Source organism: Manihot esculenta, chromosome 2 (genome assembly GCF_001659605.2).
Source record: "Manihot esculenta cultivar AM560-2 chromosome 2, M.esculenta_v8, whole genome shotgun sequence".
Lineage (NCBI taxonomy): Eukaryota > Viridiplantae > Streptophyta > Magnoliopsida > Malpighiales > Euphorbiaceae > Manihot > Manihot esculenta.
In genome coordinates, this window is record NC_035162.2 from 9,107,200 (window position 1) to 9,125,220 (window position 18,021).

General features: G+C 34.8%; 3 protein-coding genes across 6 annotated transcripts; all 3 read right to left on the reverse strand.

Annotated features, from left to right (window-relative positions):
* Nucleotides 1-1,242: 1,242 nt before the first annotated feature.
* Nucleotides 1,243-5,353, reverse strand: LOC110608574 (phosphoinositide phospholipase C 5). Of its 4 annotated transcripts, none has more exons than XM_021747839.2 (10): nt 3,719-5,353; nt 3,431-3,627; nt 3,182-3,317; nt 2,848-3,096; nt 2,530-2,765; nt 2,335-2,452; nt 2,243-2,249; nt 2,097-2,155; nt 1,928-2,014; nt 1,243-1,795 (listed from the first exon to the last, which is right to left on the reverse strand). In XM_021747839.2, exons 1-10 carry the CDS (start codon nt 4,016-4,018, stop codon nt 1,487-1,489), a joined length of 1,698 nt encoding a protein of 565 aa, XP_021603531.1. In that variant the 5' UTR covers nt 4,019-5,353; the 3' UTR covers nt 1,243-1,486. The 4 variants fall into 4 exon arrangements, with proteins under 4 accessions (XP_021603531.1, XP_021603530.1, XP_043808882.1 ...); XM_021747838.2 differs by having other exon boundaries at nt 2,097-2,249; nt 3,719-4,067; nt 4,158-5,345; XM_043952947.1 differs by having other exon boundaries at nt 2,097-2,249; nt 3,719-4,296; nt 4,684-5,341.
* Nucleotides 5,354-6,122: 769 nt separating this feature from the next.
* LOC110610146 (phosphoinositide phospholipase C 4) lies at nt 6,123-10,910 on the reverse strand. The gene is made up of 9 exons (XM_021750019.2): nt 10,330-10,910; nt 9,880-10,076; nt 8,809-8,944; nt 8,385-8,720; nt 8,083-8,291; nt 7,823-7,940; nt 6,899-7,051; nt 6,733-6,819; nt 6,123-6,571 (listed from the first exon to the last, which is right to left on the reverse strand). Exons 1-9 carry the CDS (start codon nt 10,645-10,647, stop codon nt 6,278-6,280), a joined length of 1,848 nt encoding a protein of 615 aa, XP_021605711.1. The 5' UTR covers nt 10,648-10,910; the 3' UTR covers nt 6,123-6,277.
* Nucleotides 10,911-12,241: 1,331 nt separating this feature from the next.
* Nucleotides 12,242-15,481, reverse strand: LOC110609932 (O-glucosyltransferase rumi). The gene is made up of 6 exons (XM_021749775.2): nt 15,190-15,481; nt 14,487-15,091; nt 14,094-14,283; nt 13,908-13,972; nt 13,256-13,466; nt 12,242-13,011 (listed from the first exon to the last, which is right to left on the reverse strand). The coding sequence occupies exons 1-6, from the start codon at nt 15,286-15,288 to the stop codon at nt 12,670-12,672; spliced, it is 1,512 nt and encodes a 503-aa protein (XP_021605467.1). The 5' UTR covers nt 15,289-15,481; the 3' UTR covers nt 12,242-12,669.
* Nucleotides 15,482-18,021: the final 2,540 nt, after the last annotated feature.

The following is an 18,021-nucleotide window of genomic DNA, read 5'->3' on the forward strand; positions in this document are numbered from 1 at the left end:
AGTTTCCATTATTTTGCTTTCTGATTCTGCATTTGTATGTATTTTTTTCTCCTCCTACGTAGGCCGGTTTGAACGGTGAACCAGACCAGTCAACTGGACCTTGAATTAGGAAAGTCGGTTGCAGTCATCTCTCTCCTAAATTAAAATCGAAATTAGAATCGGACAATTCAAATAAGTTCAGTTTTGATTTGATTTTTTGATTTTTAAAATAAATCATTTTTATAAAATTATGACAATTAAAATTATCAAATAACTTTTGCTCGTAAAATATTTAAAGGTAATGTTATTTTATTTTTTTATTATGTAAATGGGTACACTTTATGCCATTTACTTATTTAATTAAATATACATTCAATAAGATTTATATTTATTTCTTTATATTTTATTTACTTTTAATTTTTTTCAAATAAAAAATAAATTGACTACTTAATATTTAGATTTAATTGGAACATAATCAGAACCGTAAAAAACAGTAATCTTAACCACTATAAAATTATATTGAAACATCAAAAAAACCATTTTTGAATCGTCATAGATTAGATTAGTCCTGATTCAATCCATAAATCGAATAAAACCGCTGATTCCAATTCAGAACCAGCCCTCGGCCTAGTCTAACCATAGGTAGAATTCCTTTCTGCTTTTCCTTTTTTTTTTTTTTTTGTTTCTTTGCATTTGCAAAAGCCCAATAAAAAGGCAAAGAATACATATTGAAGGAAGAGCTAACCCTACCAAGCCTGGACTTCCATGTAAACGCATTGTCCTATTGTTGAGGGTGCAGAGTAGCACTCTGATGAAATACCTATTCCCATAGAAGATCATAATCTATTTAGCTATGAGCATTCATTATTATTTATGATAGATGTAGTTAATTTAAAAGCCTCCTTATTTTTAGTAGATATAGTTAAGGAATTTCTGCTTTGTGGTCTGGTGGATATTTGGTAACTTGTAAAGGCTTTCTTCACTTGTAAAAAGGAAGAATTGTTGCTGGAAAAGTAAGAGTTGGAAGCTAAGAAAATGAGAAAGAAAACAAAAACAAATTTCATTTTTAGGAATGAAATTTGACTTAATCTTTTCTTCAACCTTTTCTTTTGTAAAAGCCAAAAATCCAGCTTTTCCTCACTTGTTTGTCCTATTGCACATTTTGTATTCTACAAAAATTATGGCTTTTATCTTATATTCCATTTAAAAATGTCTATTTTCTAATTTTAGAAATTTATTTTTTATTCTACATCCAACCATTTAGAAGCTACAAACTTGCAGTCACTTATTCCACTTGATCATCAATTTCACGCGTGTTTACAGCCATTTACCCACTTGATTGAAGTCGGTCAGAAATCTGTCACTAATATCAGCAGCTTTTGAACTATCAGCGATGAAAATACTTGTTGCTGATAGTTTGTTTTTTCAGTGGTGTACATCTTATATGAATTGTAATCTATACACACTAGGCCTAAAAAAATGGGTTATCATCTATACGTTGATCAAACTAAAACTTGGCACTTCCTGGAAACTCAAACCCCATTAGCAGTCTCATTGAACTGAACTTATTTCCCTTCCGATTGAAGAGGGGGACTGCACGGATGCCTGGCCTTAATTGAGAAACAGGCAAACAGGTTTGACCTGCAAAATCATCTTTCTCAGGCATGATACGGTCATGAACTTCAACACGAAGCAAAGCCAATTCTGGAACAGTCAATGGAAATGTGAACTCTTCATCCCAAATTGGTGTCCAATTGTTCTCCCTTTTTTTTGTTTTCTTCATTGTCTTGTCAGCTTGCGCTCCTGCTATGCCAACCTTCTCTCCATAGGTTTACAAGTAATGCAAGAGGTCCACAACCAAAGGCCAAAAGAATTTTAAATTTTAGCAAGCAGAGATATAGTAGATTATTTTTTTAAATACCATCCTTGCAGTAAACTCTTAACTTACCCTGATATAGAAATCTGGTGAAGAAAATAAAGTAAATTGTGCTCGCTTAAAATCTAAATGCCATCCGTCTCCCATATAAACTTTAACCTGCCAACAAAAAAGTAATAAAATCACTTAGAAGGAAGATAATGAGATGAGATTTTTATCTTACAGCAAATTCAGTACTCACCTTTAGTGTTTTCTTCACTGGCAATTTAGCTCTAGGATCAAATGTCTGATTTTCTGGACCTGTATTCATAAAAAAATCAGGTTTTTTTACATAACCACACCCTCCATTTGATCTAAACATCCCATGCATCAACCATAGTGATTTACCATATCCCTGCCATTAGCCAGAAACTTGTTAGTCTCAGAACCATGAAATTACTGTCAGTTAGGCAATTCAACAAGCAGGACAGAGGCTAAACCTGCATGTTAAGTGCAACCATTTGAGCTCCATGCAGCCAACCATTCATTGGCTTGTAGTTGGAGGAGTCGATCCTAATACCCTTAGGATATATCCTCAAAATGTTCTTCTGAGTGAATCTGAATATAATGCTTGTGTTAGATTAATCTGGTCTTGATAATTGGAAATAGTTCATGACAAATTAACCAGTTGATACCTGACGACATCTGTTCCATGGGTTGCAACAACCTTCTCAAACTTCTGCTCACTCAGGCTAATGCGTATAACATTATCAAATTCAAGCTTTAATGCGGCCTTTAACCCACCCTTGGGCTTTCCAGCATTAATGGAAATTAGATGCTTGTATGCAGGTGCTTCTCGTGGCCGCAGTTCATGATTACAGACATTCTTGTACTCATCACCCTGATTCTGCTCACTTGTATCTCCATCACTCTGCAGGCCATTCAAGCAAAAGCTGAACCAAGCACACAGCAAAATCTTAGTGAAATAATTAAATCAAAGAGTTGCAGCACACCTTCCCATCCTCTTCCTGGTGAGATGAAATGGGTGATAGGTCCTTCCCCCATATATCTTCACTAGAATCTCTTTCCTTCAGTAGATCAACTCCGTTTCCCTTCATGCATTTAGCTTCAAGATCCCCTTTCACTTTTGGGGGTTTGGCTGATATAATTATCTTATACTTCAGTTCCTCTGGCGAAGGGAATTCTTTCAAACATTCAGTTTCAGGATAAAATAGCATGTCTCCAAATGTCTCGGCAATCATCTAAAAATAATAGAAATATGCAGGGGTGTTTAAAGAATTCTGAACAGGAGTGAAGTTTAAAACTTATGGAGAAAATGGTGAATACCTGCGCTACTTTAGCTTGTAGATTCTCAGTGAGGTGATCTTCAAGGGTTATTATCACAGGGTATGGAGATGAAGAGAAGGCATGCTCTTTAATGGACTTCAAACACGTAATTAGCTTCACAGGAGTTGTAAGGGTCCTACATTTATAAATTCATCAGCAAAAAATTGAAAAATTCCATCAAAGAAGCATTCAAAAAGGAAAATGAATGTTGATTTCTTCTTCCTCCCCCTCATAATAGCTGCTGCATACCATCCATGGAGAACAAGTACATCATCTTTTGCTGAATTGGGCCATACATCAAGTTCCACAGCTCTCACACCTCTTTTCAGCGCCTTTTCAATAGGGACATCACTACAATCACTGCTGATTTGATTTCCTGTCAAATATGAATTGTGCCCTGTATATATGAAATAATTGGACAAAGGTGCTGTCATATCTTGCTCAACCTGAAAGTGAAAAAGATTAAAGAAAAAAAAGTTAAAGAAGGCATTCATGGAGGCCAAACTAGAGTGCTAGGAAAGAAGTGAAAATCTATACCTGGTTACTTATGGGTGGATTGAGATCTGTTGAGAAAAGGAAATGGTGAAAATCATCAAGAGTGAGACAGCTCCTTACACACTTTGTGATATGATGACGCTTCTGCAAAATCTGATCCACTATCATCTCTGCATCAGAGACTGAAGCGCCACCTTCACTCTGAACTTCTACCATGAACCGCTGCAGCTGTTCTGCCGTCATGTAGTTCTTGCCTTCCGTGTACTTCACGAATGCTTCCTTCACATCCGACGGTGGTTCTGTCTCTGTGATCCTAAACTTCCCACTAAAGCACGTTCTCATCTTGCTTGGTCCAAACAGACACGCAATGCCTGTGCAATCTTTATGATCCCTGGGATCAAGAAATGTAAATGGTGTCTGCTTAATTAGGACAAGATTTGATGTCAAGATTTGTGATGAACTTTTGAGTTCTTTGATACACCTTTGGAGTTGTTAGAGGTCTAAATCTCTCTTCATATCTCTGCTGTTCTCAGCATTTAATCTTCCAGCTTCATAAATGTGTACAGAACATGATATGATAATGATGGTCCAGGCTTGCTTTATAGTAAGTGTATGCACCACTGCAAGTCAACAGCATCATGAATAATTTTCAGCCTTTTCATATTTGGTTGTTACATTTTCCTTATTTCTTTCGTTCTCTTTTCCCTGAAGAAAGGTTGTTGTACTGATAACGGGAATATTTTTGGGTCACTAAAAGCATTTAGATGAAAAGCTTTCAAGACCAAATAACGCATAATCGAATCCTAAACCTACACCTTTTAAAAAAAATCAAATAAAATAGGAAGAGGGAAAAAAAATAAGAAAAAGAAGATTTCTTTGCAGTTCAATTAAAATGACAGAATTGAAGAACATATTCCTGACAGAAGAAGAACAATTCTGTACGCGGAATTATGATTTGAGATTTAACAATGAAATTAAAAACAGAAACGAAACCTGTAATTATTGACCTGAATCTTCCTCTTATACTGACTTTGATTGACGAGGCACCAGCAGCTACGGCTGGGTGCTCCATAAAATTAAAAGTTCAGATTACTATATATCTCCATATTACCCCCACAACGTAGAAATTAACATACACAAGAATAACGAGAAAAGCAAAATAATTAAATTAAATAACAAAAGAGATCCATATCTGTTGGTCCAGAGACCACACACGGCAGGCAAAAGGAAAGAGAGGCCGAGCAGAAAGCACCGTGGACATTATTCATTGAAAAAACAAAAGGAAAGAAAAGAATTATTCGTCTAGAAATTAGAAATGGTTATTTTGTGTTCATCTTTGTTGAACTTCTCAAGACAATCTTTTGTCCTTTGCCAACCAAATCCAGAATAATAGCTAAACGAACCATTGGCACAATCCATAAGCTAATAAGAAGGCCCCACTTTCTTTCACTAGGCTAAATGAATTAGAATGGTTCTTGTCCCCATGTTGCAAGCCACGGAGACATGTAGCCTCTTCGTTAATTTACTTGAACAAGCAGCAACCTTGTACAATTATACTAAAGAATTTGTATTTTGAAATGTTAAGCAACTATGTTAATTAACTGGGTAACCTCAAACCACCCTCTGTAGGGCTTTTCTATTGCAGACTATATCTGCAAACCATTCAGGGTTTCATTACAATTTAAATATCTGTAAGTGGCTTTATTTAGTAACTGGACTGCTTATCTATAAAAAGAATCCCAACCCACCATCACCCCCATCCACCCACCACCCCACCCCACCCCCCCCAAAAAAAAAGAAAGAGGAAAGATCAGATACTAAAATTGATATGTGTTTGATGCAGAGTCGGACGCTGAAACTACAGTTCTAGCTTCGCCATTGACTGAGCAATTAGAGAATATATTCCATTGAGAGAGCTTGTGATAAGTACCAATGAATACTTACTGTTTTTGCCAAATCGTTGTCAATTATCTCTAAGAATAGCAGAAATGTCACTGAATTGTTCCCTCAAGAGTTCTAAAATTCCATATCCCTTTTCCCCTTGTCTCTAGTTTGCTAAAATCTCTGCCTTGCTTTGCAATGCTTTTCTTTCAATTTAACGTTACAAAACGCTAAACTTTTAGAAGAATGAAATATCTGAAAATTACTTGATTTAAGAGCAAGGCGTTCAAAATAGGAAGTTGTCCACTTTAAGGAAGTACGTACATAATCAATATCTGTAAAAGTAAAGAATCGTAAAAGCTTGGCACATTGCAGTCTTGTTATTATTTTGTGGTGAAAAAAGGAAACTTCTAAAATATGCTCTTTCTATTAAAAAATAATTTCCTTATAGACGCTAAGAACCTTTGATTACTTGCAAATGTCAACAAGTATGAAAACCAGTTCGAAAATGGAGCATGAAAATGCCTTGATTTAAGTTATCACTAATAAAGAAAAAAAAAAAGAAAAACGGAGAATCCTTTACAAGTGATAATATATAATGATAGGTTCAAAAGAGATCCTCAGAAAATTTTAGAAAAAATTTGACAAAAAATAAACTACTCAGCAGAAGCATGGACATCAAAACTAGGGGAAGTATTCAACCCGGCTACATATATTCATTTACACAAACTCAAAGCGCATGAGAAGCCTTGCTGAGTTCAATTTCTTTCCTTTACGATCAAAAAGGGAGACAGCTCGTATCCCTTGTTTAATTTCAGAAACAGGGAAACAAATCTGGCCAGCAAAATCATCCTTCTCAGACATATCATACTCATGAACTTCTATTCGAAGTAAAGCTATTTCAGGAACTGTCAATGGAAATGTAAATTCTTCACCCCAAACAGGTGTCCAATTGTCCTCTTTTATTTTAGTTTTCTCCATTTTCACATCATCTGGCACTCCTGCGATGCCTACCTGCCATATGAAGGTGAATATGTTACATTGACAGTTCGCAAAGTGTGTTGCACAACTCTTATTTAGTTGTTTTTTTTGGCAGTCTGTTGACAGAACAGAAAGGATGAAGTGAAGAGGTCATTTGAAAGCAATAAAAAGCACAAAACAAATTATTAACCTACCCTGGTGTAGAAATCTGGTGGGGAATACAAATCGAAGTGTGTCTGTTTAAAATCCAAATGCCATCCATCTCCCATATACACTTTCACCTGTCAAGTAAAAAAAAAAAAAAGTTTCTAAAGCTGTCTGGGAAAGGAAAGGGGATGACGGTTTGCACCAGGCACTGACCTTTAATGTTTTCTTTACTGACAATTTGGCTTTAGGATTGAATATTTCACCATTTGAACCCACGTTCATCAGAAAATCAGGCTTCTCCACATAACCACAACCTCCATTGGCCCTAAACATCCCATGCATCAGCCAAAGTGCTCTACCATATCCCTGTGATTGAGAAAGACGTAATATTGCATCTCAGAACTGGAAAAATTTCCTGAAATCAAACCTTATAAATGTTTATATTTTCACTCAATCAAATGGAGGAAAATGGAAAGGTGAAAAAAAAGACCAGAAAATTGCTCAGTTGAGCTGCTCATAGCATATAACTCAAATATCACCCAATTTATAACAGTTTCTTCCGTTTTAGGCCTTCCCTTATCTTAGAGAGTACTAGGTTTGCAACTACTTGAGTAACAAATTATTCTAAATTTTCAATTTACCAATTGTCTAAACTGATTTTCCTATCCGGTAATTCTCTTTGATATGTTATTCATGGGTCCAAATTTATTATTTTGCCAATCACCATTTGACTGCCTTCAGAAGTAAATTAATCACCTCTTTACCCTCAACTTCACATGGTGAATTATGACAATGGAATAAGCAATAGCTTAGCTGAGGTACTGACCAGTATGCATAAGAAATGACGTAGCCAGTATAGTCCCTTTTTTTCCTGAGAATGGATGGGCACTTAAATGACTTATGATCCCAATGGAGCACAAATATGTATATTACTATAGAAAAGAGATCCCAAGTTAAATGTTGACTCATTTGCTACGCCTAATACATTGTTAATTCGATATGCCTTCATTTACTAGTCACCACTAACCATCACTTTGTTAAAATTTTACTGTTTCAGAAGTGCGTACATATTATAACGTGCTCACTGTTTCATTGTGTTTCATCCAAGCAGCTTAAAGAAATATAATCATAACAAACCTGCATATTGAATGCAACCATTTGAGCACCATGCATCCAAGCAATTAGTGGCTTATAGTTGGAAGAGTTAAACCTAGTGCCTTTAGGATACACCCGCAAGACATTTTTCTGGGTGAACCTGTACACAGCAGTTGCAAATGATAGATTCAAGAGGTTGGAAATTTTTAACCATTTATGATAAGCAGAAAATTTCAACCAAATTCACAATCAAAGAATATTACTTCTGGCATCTTGTACTAGAAGTTGGTATGAATGATTACCTAATTACATCCATTCCATGATTTTCAGTAGCCTTTTCAAGCGCTTTCTCACTCAAACTAAGGCGTCTAATTTTATTGGGATCAACTTTTAGTGCCTCCTTTAACCCACCCTTGGGCTTTCCAGCATGAATTGCAATTAAACGCTTGTATGCATCTACTCCTACATGGTTTAACTCATCATCACTAGCTTCACTTGAATCACTATCACTCTGTAAGCAAATGATACACAAAATAAAGAAATTAGAGCAGAAAGTATATATTCACTTATTTGCAGTTAAAGGTGGTGAAATTTCTCAACACACCGAGTCACTATCTTCTTGACCAGGTCCAAGGTCTGATGGCTCCTTTCCCCATACATCATCATCAGAATCCTTATCCTTCTGAGATTTATTTCCCTTGATCTTTACACTTTCAGATTTATGATACTTTTTTGGCTCCTTTCCCCACACATCATCATCAGAATCCTTATCCTTCTGAGATTTATTTCCCTTGATCTTTACACTTTCAGATTTATGATACTTTTTGGGAGGTTTGGTTGAAATGATTATGCGGTGCTTCAAATCTTCTGGAGAAGGGAACTCTTCTAAGCATTCACATTCAGGATAATACAACATGTCATCAAATGTCTCGATAATAATCTAAAAACCAAAACATTTGCAATCAGTAGATTATAATTTTAAGAGAAAAAATGTCAGCTTAAATCTAGATGGGGAACCAAAACATCACCTGCGCTGCTTTAGCTTGAAGATATGGTGTAAGGTGGTCTTCAAGAGTTATTATGACAGGATACGGAGAGAAAGAAAAGGCATGTTCTTTTATGGATGTCAAGCACCTAATTAATTCCACCGGAGTTGTCAGAGTCCTACATTCAAGTGCATACATGTCAGCCAACAGCCAGAAAGCAAAATATAAGTGGGAGTTGTCAAAGTTCACATCAAGCAAAAAAAGTACAGTTAAAGTATTGACACTAGGTAGCTAGTATGATCACTAACTGTAACAACTCAACTAAAACCGGCGTATATTCCACCAGCCCAAAATAATTAATCTAAGTTATAGTTTTATGCTAACTATTTATATAACTCATATACCCTATAAACTGTTGATGTGGGATCCCACAATAACAATTTCCCAGGTCTATTACAGTTTTATGCTCACTATTATATAACTCATATATCCTATAAGCTGACGATGTGGGATCCGATCAATAACAGTTCCACATCAACATAAATTTGAGCTAAATAACTTTTGGACCTATTTTTCTCAGATGGCCCAAATAGTTAATCCAAATTATTCACATAATTTTTATGCTACCATATATACACTTTTACAAATCCTGTACCCACACGATGTGGGCTCACACGTAGAATATTGATGATACGTTGAAATCTTGAACCAGCCTATTTTTTATTGGTTCATAATAGTTAAAAGAGCCATGAATATTAGAATTTTGGTCATGCTTTAGTAGATTTCTGGCAGTTACCAAATGTGAACTTCACATAAATAGAGGGATCAATATCAGAACCAAAATGCTTTCATTATAACAGAAAGTAATGAATTAGTCAATTAATGGTAGAAGACACCAGGCTAAAGTAAATCATCAATGCATGTGTGTGAATATCTTCATCGAAGAAGATATTCCCAAATTATGGATTGTCCTAATACACTGCCCAGATAAGAACTCGAAGAAAAAAAAAAGGCAATAATGTAACGGCTGTTCAACAACAATGATGAAATAAGCGCCACAATTGGGGAAATAAGGGAAAACAAAAAATTAACACTTGAACTTAATTTCGATACCTTCCATGTAGAACATGTATATCATCCTTGGTGGAATTTGGCCATATATCAAGCTCTATCACTCTTACACCTCTCTTCAATGCATTTATGATTGGGATATCACTGCAATCGCTGCTAAGTTGGTTTCCAGTTAGGTAGGAATTGTGGCCAGTATATATGAAATAGTGGGATAATGGTTTTGTCATATCCTGGTGAACCTGGAAGGGACAGCATTGTGCAAATTGGAGTAAGTCGTCGCTTGAATCTAGATAGTGAAAGAAAAAGAAGAATCATCCCATGAGTTGAGATCCCAATTTCGTCAACTCATTTCCAAGAGCACAAAAGCCATTTTCGTTGTATCATCACAGAGAAAGGATCCATTGACTAACAATAGTCAAGTCAATGTAGAAAAGTAAAAACCCAAAACTCGATGACAAGCAGAAATTTCTTTCAAAAGAAAAAATAAATAACCTGGTTTTCTCGAATAGGGGGATTGAGATCTGCAGAAAACAAGTAATGGTGAAAATCATCAAGAGTGAGAGTGTGCCTAGTAAACTTAGCAATGTGATGCCTTTTGTTCAAAATCTGCTCGATGATCTTCTCAGCATCAGCGATGGAGGCATTAGAATCAGCCTGGACATCAACCAAGAAATTCCGGAGCTGCTCAGCCGTCATGTGGGTGGCGCCGTCAGTGTACTTCTTGAAGTGATCCTTGACATCCGGAGGGGGGCCGGCCTCTACGACTTTAAACTTCCTAATGAAGCACATACACATTCTATAATTACCCATTTTTGCAGAGCGAGTAGAAAGAGACTGAGATCAGTGAGTTGAAGAAGAAGAGGTGAGAGATTGTTGAAGAGTGAGGTTTTGTTGAACGCGGAACGATTGACCTTCCCGCTTCTTTGTTGGTCAATTAATGAACAGTGATTCGTGGGTGTGATTAATTAATCGAAAGAGTAACATGAGCATATGGTTCTTGTTTGTATCTTTATACATCCAACCAATTAAATTGGGACACGACAAAACCAACCAGCTATTACCAACCATGTTTGGGTGATTGCTCCGCACTAAATCTCTTGGAGTTTGGGATTGTTAATAGAAAAAATAAAAATTGCTGGCTAGGGTCTTTTTGTTTAAGCAACTCTTAAATAAATAAATAATGATAAGTATCATGTGATTGAAATGTGGAAGAAAGCAGCGTTCACATCGGCATAATCATTTAATAAGTGGGCCACTTGCTGAAGACGTGAGACACGCCCAGAAAAAAGAAGTTACGAAATTATTATTTTTTTATTTAAAAATGAAAAAGTAAGGCGAATATATGGCGTCGGCAATACACGACAATATATTGACCTGCCAAGTCTTTTCTTTTGTTAGGCCTTTTTTCTGGGAAAAAAAAAAACTAATGTATAATAATTATTGATACCTAACAATTAAATTATTTTAATTATCTACTTTTAATTCATTTATCGAAACTGAATAAATATTACAAAAAATATATTAAAATATTTTTAATATTTTAAAAATTTTATTAGTTCTTTAAATTTTAAAAAAATTCTATTAATCAGAAACATCTTAATTTTTTTATAAGATTTAATCGTGAAAATTATTTTCTAAAGATATTTCTTTTTAAAAAATTATTTAATGTATAAAAAATTTACATTCAATGTATTTTAAATTAATGTGTGCCAAATTTAGTACGCCCCTGAATATGGTCTCCTCTTTTGCATCCAATTCTCAACTTCTTTTAAAGAGGTTTAGCGGGCCCAACCCACTTGGCTTGTTTTTTTTCCCTGATATTTATTTGTTATATTAAATTAAATTATATTTCTTCTAATATAATTGTGAATTGAAATTATCATCGTTATTATGAATCAAATCTTTACCAACTTTAAAATAAAATTATTAGTTTATAATTTAAATAGTGAACGATGTTAACAACATTTTGTTAATGTGTTAGTTTAAAGACCAATTTATATTAAAGTATTTTACATTAAAGCTATGTTAATATAAAAGTTTTGATAGGCCTCCATTGGGGAATGAAATTCCAGAAACTAGTCTCCCAATTAAGGACTTATACTTGGAATTACAGTCAAATTATTTAGTATGATACTTGAAAACAAACATACTTAAATTTAATTTAAGTTCAAAATTTTTTATGAGTCAAACTTAAGGTATTCAAAATTTATTTCATATTGATTCCTTTATACTTCTACCCTTTCCTTTCCTCTTGACTTTGCTCCAATTTGTAAAGAGTGTTCATCTTTAGGTTTTTTTTTTTTTACTCTTTCCCTTTCCCCTTTTCTCTATTTGATTTAATATTTGATTTCTCTTTGTACTTATTCTTCATATTTTTATCAATCCAAATAAAAGAAAGGTAAAATTCAACGCCAACCGGATTCAACAATCATGGGTGCTTGTCTGATATTTCCTCCTTCAATCATACGTTTAATTCAGAACAATGACATTTTACAAGTGATATAGGAAGCCAAACACGGATGACCCTATTTCATCATTAAATTTCTATAATCCCATTCATCATCCAATATTTTTCCTAAATAAATAAAAAGACATTTAAGTTCCCCAAATATTTTAATGACATAGGAGCCTTTCCCTGCACCAAAGTTTACAAGTTGATAACCTTGAGATGACAAATTCACCATTGAGCATGCAAAAGCAACCACTTTTGCTCCTCAGCTTAAGCTTTTCCTTTGCAAAAGTTAATTTCCAATGCATAAATTACAAGCAACTCCATACCTGCAAGTTGCAACGTTTATATAAATACAAAACTTATAACCTTGGCCATCTGCATCATCTGTTCAACACCTTCTGTTTCTCCATTTCTCTCACATCCTCAATTACTCTTTGCTTCTGTTCTAACCAGCTTTTAATGAGATTTCTATTGGCAGGTTGGAGGGTGCATGGTGGCCTTGGCGAAGGAAAGGCAGTTGACATTTCAAGGTACTGCTTCTGTTTCTCGTCAGCAAAGCAAAGAACAGAATCCCTACATACTTTAAGAGCAGAAGATGGTGGGACAGGTTTGAAATCCTGTAGCTTCGAGTACTCTGTTATGAGGTGGAACATGTACTCGTACACTCCATCCATACTTAAGATTTCCATAAAATCTTGCCCATTTTTACCGATTGCTTGAGCCTGTTTGTGAAATTGATTGAATTAACAAGTGTGGGGTGAAAACACGAATGGTGGACATAATGACGAAGTTATAGTCAAATTAAGAGCAGAAGGTAACATTCATTTATTATTATTACCATTATTATTGCAGTGAAAATACTTAATGAACTTAGATGCTTAACAACACGTTTAGCCACAAAAATGGCAATATTAAGCGTCATGGATAAATTATGCTGAAATGAAACAGATACTAAGTTGAACTTACCTCAGATGGGTTTGCATTGCCCCAGTCGACAGCAAACTTTATAGACTGGCATAACTTAACAGACGAGATAGGCCAATAGTTCTTTTTAGGGAAAAGTCCTCGACTAAAGAAATCTTCATATTCTGGGGAGATTATAAGTGCAAGAGAACCGCAAGATACAATATATTTCAAGCTCACAGACCATGCAAATCCTTCAGCATAGATTTTGTACCTGCATGGATAGGATGAGTGGCAAAAAAGAAAAGAAGGGAAATGATCATATGCAAGAGGAGTGCACTCAACTAATCAGATGAAATGAAGTCCACAGATTACACAAAAAGTTACTGATCAGATGTAGAATGCTAGACTTTCCATGGACACCCTCAATTCCTAAGCTTGTGAGCAATAGAAGTAATTCTTCAACGAGTCCAATCCTTAATTTATCTTCGAAATAACTATAATCCAATCAATAGGACCAGTAATAAGGACAAGCCCAATTAATTAAGGGAAATATTCGCAACTTCCACTAGGTGACAAGATGATGCACAAGGTATGCTTTCTTATTAATGGGGTTTTCCCTTTATTTTCATTTTATTTTCATTGCTATGCTATCATGCAAGGTCAGTGGCAACCCCTTGATATAGAAGTACATGACCTGAAGAAGCACAATCACCTGTATTTGCACTGATTTGATAGCTTGGAGGTCTCAAAACCACCTCTTGCTGCTTCATCCCAATCCTGCAAAGTGACAACAAAAAGAGAGCATAAAAAAACTAGTTTTTTTTCCTAATCAATAAATTGGATTTGGGAATTAAGCTTCAAATTGTCCATAATTTAGGTATCGCAAATCAAACAAGACCTGTCGCATAATTTGTGCCCCCCACTTTCTAGAGTGGTTGCATTGCAGTAACCCTGTACGAACAGGAGAAAAGACATCTGGGTTTCCTTTCCAATAAGCACGTGGCCATTTCCTGGACCATCTTTGAGATTGAGAAACTTGTTTAATATCTGGGAACTCCACATTCCAGGGTCTTATATTTATCTCTGGCCTGTACATATACAGCATCAATTGTAATGACAACCATTGAAAAATACCAAATTAAACCAATGTATGTGACCCATTTTTCTGCCTGCATAAGGAAACACCAAAACCACTAGCGCCACTTTGAAGAAAATAAAGCCATGGGTTGGCATTGAACAACAAAAACAAACAGCCAAGTAAACTAGAAAGGACTGTAAAATTGAATCTTACCAGCCCCAGAAGGACCAATCAGGAAAAGGAATATCAAAGTGATTTTGAGTCGTGCAATATCGAAATAGAGGCAGAGGCATGGAGCTGTGTTCGGTCTTGTTAATGTTAGGCTTGTCCATACAGTCGAACATCAGATCAACATCAGGAACCATCCCAGGATACCTTTCTAGGAGCTGCAACAATCCCCATATAGTAAACATCATCCGGCTTTGCACACAGGCATAATAAATATCCAAATGCAATCTTCCTCCAAAAATCACAACCCTAAAAGCTGCAAAATTCTGACTCTCCATTATATGCTTCTTCGTTATCCCCGTACGGGACCAGGGCTCCAGATCGCGATGGATAAAGCTGAAGAATTCCGGGCATTCTTGAGCGGATGACTTGGAATGACGGGGCCCAGTGGGAGTGGCGGAGGCAGCGGCAGCGGCAGCGGCAGCGGTGGTATTGGTATATCGGCAAGAAAAATATGAACATTGGATGATTTTGTAAGCTCGAGCTTGACGAGTTTCTTCATCGAAATTTCTGGTGGGGAAAATATGCCAAGGTGTTGGGTCTAAATTGTGACCTGCCACTGTTTTAGTGCGCGACACCAAACTATCCAGCTATTGAAACAAAGAAATCGTTACGTCGTTGAAAAAAGTTAGAACCTTTACACATCAAACCTAAGGTGAAATAGTAATATGAAAGAATGAATGAATACCTGGTAGAGGAAAAAGGCAGTGAGAGAGAGTAAGCCAAGGAGAAAAGGGAGGAAGTAAGAGGGAGAGCGAGCGGCTGAGACACGCAGCGGAACACCCATTGGCGGAGCGGAGGAGATGAGATTTTTTTACCAGGGTGGCGTTTTCGAGGCATTGTGTATGAAAAATCGTTTTGTTTTTCCCATTGGTTTTGGGTTTCCTGGATTAGTGGGATTTTGGGTTTCCCCCTTTTCTATTGGTTTTGCTTTTATCTCTGTTTAATCATTTGCGTTTGTGGTTTTGATTTTCTTTTTCGCACCTTTTCTCCTTTTATTTTTCTTTTCCGTCTTTTCAATACGCTACCATATTTTTTTCACCCTACTCTCTGCTTGTTAAAAATAAAATAAAAAAAGTTAACTTTTTATTTATCTAAAGTTATAAGATGTTATTAATGAAGTCTAAAAATTCAAGATTACAACAGCCAAACAAACAAAGAATTATTTAGGGCCCAGTATATCAAAGCTCATAGCACCCACGGGAATCCTAAAAACCCAGAAGAATCGATTTGACCTGACTCCTCCACCCGAGTAAAAATACAATATACGCCATCGCTCTCTAACTTATCCCAGAAGGACGAATGCTTATTAGTACAATTACCGAAAACCACCTCAACTTAGGCCAAACTTCTCTCAACCAAACAAAGAACAACAAGATAATGAATTGAATAGTGGGAGAGGAAGTTGTGTCGGCCAAGACGAACCAGGAAACACCACTTTCACATTTCGAGGAACAAAGTTAAATTAAATAAACAAATAGTCTCAACGCTAAAAAAGGGAAAAATAAAATTTTTTACAATCAAATTGGTACACCATCTCTAAAGTTAAAGTAAACGGCCTTTAAAACTAATTATATAGGTACAAAAAAAAAAAGAACTGCACTGTAAAAACATGAATTTCAAACGATTTTCTTCCATCAATATATAGCTAATAAGCATAGATCTAAAAGGTAATTTGCAAAAAAATTACCAAAATTAAAAATAAGACATAAAATATAAATTCTCTCTCATAATAAATACCGCTTGCCTTCAACAATAAAAGAAAAATACAATAAAAAAAAAAATCTACAATCTTACCTAAAGGAAAAGAAGTTGAAACCCACGTCTGGTAAAGTGAGGAGAGCCACTCCAATCCTCCTAAGACAGGACAGCGGAAAGATAATTCCAACAAAAAAGAGGCGGACTGACTCTCTACTTGAAGGAGAAAATTTCTCACTCAACTATTGTTGTATTAGACTTTATTTCTTTGTTTATCTTTAAAAAAACTATTAAATTTAATTGTTATATGTTACTGTAACAGCCCGGCCCTTTTCCACCGGCACTGTTACCACTCACAGCCCGGACTGGCTCCAGCGCTGTGAGCAGCTCTTAACATTCTCTCACCCTCACGGGCTCTTGAGGCAGGATTTGTCCCTCGGGGGAGCCACTACGGCCCACCCTAGCCCAAGGGTTTTGGCTTATGGCACTTTTCCACCATAAGTCGCCTCCCCCACTACTCGAACCCTTGACCTCCCACTTTAAGGGAATAGTCTGGTGAGAGTGAGTACCAATTGTTCCAATGGCACAATTGCAATTGTTTATATATAAATTGACTACTAAGGATAAAATTTATTTTATAATAATTATTTTGTTATATTAAATTATTTATTTAATTATTTAAATAAATTTATACTTTTTATTTATTAAATTATATGTATATTTTATAAAAAAATAAATTTATATATTAATTTTATAACAGTACAACTCAAATTCATTTAAATAATTTTTAAATTTATTTTTTATTTTATTTAAAATAATTAATTTAAATTATTTAATAATTTTAAATTAAAATTTATATACTCTTAATTTAGTCATTGTTTGCCACATCTCAAGTCTCAAGGAGGTGTACTCTACAAATTTTCCACAAGTACAACAGTTAAATTTTTTTGTCCATCTAACCAAACACCTCTTAAATACCAAAGATAATTGAAAGGAAACCAAATGAAAATTACAATTGGACTTTCTTCAAGTGTCACATCTTTTCCCCCCCTTTCAAAATGAACTAAGTTGAATGAAAATTTCATTTTCTAATAAACCCCTAGTAAAATCTCAAACAATGCTTAGTGGGCGACAGGGGTGAGCATTCGGTTGGTTCGGTTTAAAATTGAATCGAATCAAATAAATCGAAAATTAAAATTTTAATATTTATAAAAATCGAATCGAATTGATTTTAATCAGAAATTGAATCGAACTGAATCGGTCTGATTCAATTCAATTCAATTCGATTTGATCAGTTTTGATTTTTAATAAATTTTTTATTTTTTACACTTTATTTTTAATATTTTAAAATTTAATTAAAATATTTTAATTTTAATATAATTTAATTTCTCTATATAATTGAAAATAATATATTATTATCACTAATTGGTTCGGTTCGATTTTTTTTATTTTTTTTTATTAAAACCGAATCGAACTGAAATGACTGAAATTTTTAAAATTAAAAATTAAATCAAACCGAATTGAATAAAAAATTAAATTAAATTTTAAAATTAATTTAGTTCGATCGATTTTTTAAATTTGAACCTAATACTACTCAGTCCTGAGCGTAGCATTTAAGTTAGCCTTCAATCTCGAAATAATACAAAAATACCAATAAAAAAAATAATTGAATGGCAAAAATCGCTCCCTTTTGTTAAATGTCTTTTCTTTATCTCTATGAACTATTTTTTTTTATAATATATATATATATAATTATTCATCCGGAAAGTTAACACTATGAGAAAAAGAAAACATCATATATTAAATTATTATTTTATTTTTA